Raw genomic sequence first — 3,963 nt, 5'->3', positions numbered from 1 at the left:
AATCAACCCAATGAAAAACTGATCATCCATGGCAATCTCCCTATTTTATAAAAGCCACTATTTTTGCAAAGCATTCCAAAAACCTAATAGCATTAAATAATGTCTGCAAACCGGAGGTTGAAGGAATATTAGGAAAATTAAACCTAGCATCCCAGGTGTCATTTATTGTCAATTTTACTATATAGTGTTTTAAAATTGAAAAACAACAACATTAAGAAATGACTTGGAAATGTAATGCTTAAATAACACTGCCTAGTCATGATTCGAAATTACAGTTGAGTCTTTGTTACAGAATGTTGAGTTTTACACCTGATTTCACATAGAAACTCAAATGCAGTGATTACTACAGTGTCTTACTCACTGGAGTGAGTGGGAGTTTGAAAATGAATCTAATCTTCGAACAATATAAATATTTAGAATTACAAAGACTGTGAAGATGTGCATGGGCTGTTTGATATCATTTATCCAACAAAGGAATGTCTCGTTCTACAAATATAACCGAAAATAACACAGCCCATAAAAAAATAAGGACTACTTGTTTGTCTATTTTCAAGGCAAATATAGAACGTTACAACATCTTAACAATATCAAAAGACATCGTTTTGGAATCTTAAAGGCAGAGGTGTAACTAGAACGTTATCTAAAGTGGGGAGGGTGTATAAACATATATTCAGTTGATCCATACTGATTTCTTTTAAAATTCAATTCCCTTTTGAAATAAATCAGTAGGGCACATTGGAATATAAGAATATGCACCCCCAATTAACGTTCAAGTTACGCCTCTTCTTAAAGGGAATCTTATACTTTATATATTTCGCTAAGTAGAAAAGAATCTACGTAAAAAAACAGAAATTAAGCCAGCTTTGCCAAATGTAAAGTAATATGCAATGTTAGAGAGGTACTGACTGCCAGAATTTAGTAACCCTAACGTCAGAACTGTAACTGAAACAACATACACATAAACTGGTTATGCTTCTTTTTCTTTATATGGGAGCAAAGATGCTTAACCACTTATAAGTTTTATAGAGAACTAGTGTCAGATCAGGAAAAATGTATTCACTGCTGGAAACAAAGTAAAACACACTTGGTCGTTGCGTGTATCAGCACAAGAAATTATTTGTTTATTTGGGTAAGTTCTTATTTACGTGTTAACTAAATAATATAATTTTACAATTTTCTGATTGATGGCTTCGTTTATGAGATAAATCCGTTTCTTTTCTCAAAATGGGCCATAATGGAGAAAAATTGCTGCGCGTTCAATTTCCTTGATGAGAGCTTGAATCGAGAAGTATGTGACGTAACATAAGGACAGGAAGTTTTGTGAAGTGTGATTAATGCTATAATTTCTACTTAATCTACCATGGCTCTGCATTAAAATGCCTGATAGATGTGCAGTTTTCGGCTGTTCAAACCAAGCAAATTCTGCGGAAGGAGTTTGTCTTTATCGTATACCATTTTTCGGTGATGAGCGTCCTGATGCGAAGCAAAGACATAAAATCTGGTTGACTTTGTTGCAAGAAAACGTGCTTAGTGGACACCGACTAAGTATTCGGCTGTTTGTTTGTTTTACTTTTGATGGTGATGGCAAAGTAATTTGGGCAAAGTTCAAATCTTTCCTGAGGCACATAGTAGACAAGCACACCAATTTGGATAATCCACTGTTTTTAAGTTGTTTTCATGGACCTGATATTAAACAAACGGAATATTTGTTTGAAGGTTTGTGAAGGCATTATTTAAAGATAACTTTCCTAACAGTTTATCATCATTCTTTGTTGTAATGTTTAAGGTGCAGTTGCTCATGAAAAGCTTTGTGCTAAATTGTTAAACCCACAACTGATGAAGTCAATTCACCAGGCTTCACCAGTTGCTCAAACAAGTTGTTTGGAAGGATTCCATTCTGTCCTGAAACATTTTGCTACAAAAAATATTCATTATTCGTATGTTGGAATGTATTGCAGGTGGGCATTATCAAATTCACAAAATCTTTGAAAGTAATGTCCCCGCCACCATTGGATGTCATTCTGCAAAATGAACCCAGAGCTAAGGTGTTACTAAAACAGGTCCGTCGAAAAGGCATTGTAGTCAATGAAGCCAGCAGCTAGCAGTGTGCCATTCAGCCGAAAGTCAAAGTCAAAAGTGGCAGTTTCAAAAGAAAAAGTCAGCCGAAATGTTTTATTTGGAAAAAGCAAATAAAAGGTCATAAACATGTGCCAGATTGCCCGAAAAATAGGAAAACTTAATTTTCACATCACTCATTTATTTCATTTTCTTCGTACCTCTAAATTCCGACTTTTTATCATTAAGTTTTGATCTTATTGCATGGTATGCAGATGCTGGTAATGGTCTTCTTTCTTCTCCTAAGCATCCATAAATCATAGATATGAATTTTCTGTACGCAACACATCGTAAAAACCTGAATATAAAGCCTAATTGTTACAATAAATTATACTTAAATACTGCGAAATAACATAATATGCTATCATACATGTTTTCAGATCCTGTTTCGCTGTATCGTCTTTGTTCTCTGTTTTTGTATTTCTTAGCATCTATTTTTAGCAACCACTTTTCCAAACAAACTGGTCTGAAATCTGGGTGTAGAGTGACACAACATGCAACAGCTGGCAGATCTGCCAGAACTGACTGTTGTGTTAAGATTTCAGCTACAGACTTAAGTTCTTGGCAGCACCAGGCCTATAGAAGATTCTGGAGAAGTGAAACTTGACACAAACCACACTTGCACCTGATCAATAAAGAAAATCACATTAAAAAATTGTAATCGAGCATCTTTTAACAATTTTTTCCTCAAAATCAACTAAAAAAGCGAGGGCAATCTTGAATAGGTGCATGCCTAGAATCTTGAACGCTTATGTATATATTTCATAACTTGAACTCAGAATTGAAATTCATTTCATAAGTTGAATTAAAATTACAAATTTTTTTACTCACCAAGACATCAACTCAACTGTGTGATCAAGTCTTTCTTGTAGCAATTCAAGTTGCTTTTTATGTTCATTTGACACTTCAACGTAGTCTTCGTACCATGCTTGTTCGGCCATTGGTTCATCAGCGTAAAGATCGGACTCGGACTCTCCGTGATTTTCATCTATTGTATTATATACCTGGTCATTAATGTTCCTTGTTTCATCTTCGATGACATAACCGGGAATATAATCATACTCCGAATCACATTGCAAACTATGAGAGCTTTCCGAATCAGAATTCAACTCCGCCATCTAATTGTTGATAACAAGCGCTTGACTTGTTCCTTATGTTACGTCACAGAGACTTGATCCAGGCCCTATGCCAATCATCAACTTTTATTGTCAAATTTCATATTTGTTCAATAATAATTCGAAAACAACGCAGCGCATGAAAAATTGTAATATAATTTTCAGATTACTTTTAAAGAACCAATATGAAAGCGCTTTAAAAAAAATTGTGAGATATGCACTTTAAAATTATCATGCATCTACGTAGTGACGTAGCTGATGAAGAGTTGGAGTTAAAAAATTGAGCAAGACATTGTAGTGTTTTATATTTCATTTATGTGTATCTTACCACTGCCTAGATAGTACAAGTTAACTCCTTTTATATATTTAGCTTTATAACAATTAACATAACTAATAACGTAAATCCTATTAAATTAACATAAATTAATAAACATAACATTCCCTCCGGCACAATTCTAATAGTTCTTTAGCTAACTTGTAGTGTTATTTTCCTAAAAGTTCGGGATTGATTACGATCTATCAAAAGAAACTATATTTCATCAATTAAACGTTTTTGGTTTCGTGCGATTACGCAGAGGATACCGGCAATTGTTTGATACCTGTTCACTGTCATTACAACTACCGGGCTCTTTGGTTATCTTGTCAGGTAAGGTCTGTACCTGTGGTAGAGGCGTGGTTTTCAAGGTCATGGTGGTACTTACAGTTGGTTCTTTGAATATCTCTTGGTTGATAT

General features: G+C 34.4%; 1 protein-coding gene across 1 annotated transcript; it reads right to left on the bottom strand.

The window, feature by feature from the left end:
- Window positions 1–2,532: 2,532 nt before the first annotated feature.
- On the bottom strand, window positions 2,533–3,308 carry LOC124455536. Its single transcript, XM_047006171.1, has 2 exons — window positions 2,947–3,308; window positions 2,533–2,740 (listed from the first exon to the last, which is right to left on the bottom strand). Exons 1-2 carry the CDS (start codon window positions 3,231–3,233, stop codon window positions 2,692–2,694), a joined length of 336 nt encoding a protein of 111 aa, XP_046862127.1. The 5' UTR covers window positions 3,234–3,308; the 3' UTR covers window positions 2,533–2,691.
- Between the last annotated feature and the right edge of the window lie 655 nt (window positions 3,309–3,963).

The sequence above is a fragment of the Xenia sp. Carnegie-2017 genome, unplaced genomic scaffold (genome assembly GCF_021976095.1).
Source record: "Xenia sp. Carnegie-2017 unplaced genomic scaffold, XeniaSp_v1 HiC_scaffold_4, whole genome shotgun sequence".
NCBI lineage: Eukaryota > Metazoa > Cnidaria > Anthozoa > Malacalcyonacea > Xeniidae > Xenia > Xenia sp. Carnegie-2017.
Note: the sequence above shows the minus strand (reverse complement) of the source record. Positions and strands in the feature narration are given on the sequence as shown.

Coding starts and splice junctions, on each gene's coding strand:
- LOC124455536 (XM_047006171.1), bottom strand. CDS start 3,233: ATGGCGGAGTTGAATTCTGATTCGGAAAGCTCTCATAGTTTGCAATGT. Junction 2,741..2,946: donor ACAGTTGAGTTGATGTCTTG/GTGAGTAAAAAA, acceptor TTTATTGATCAG/GTGCAAGTGTGGTTTGTGTC.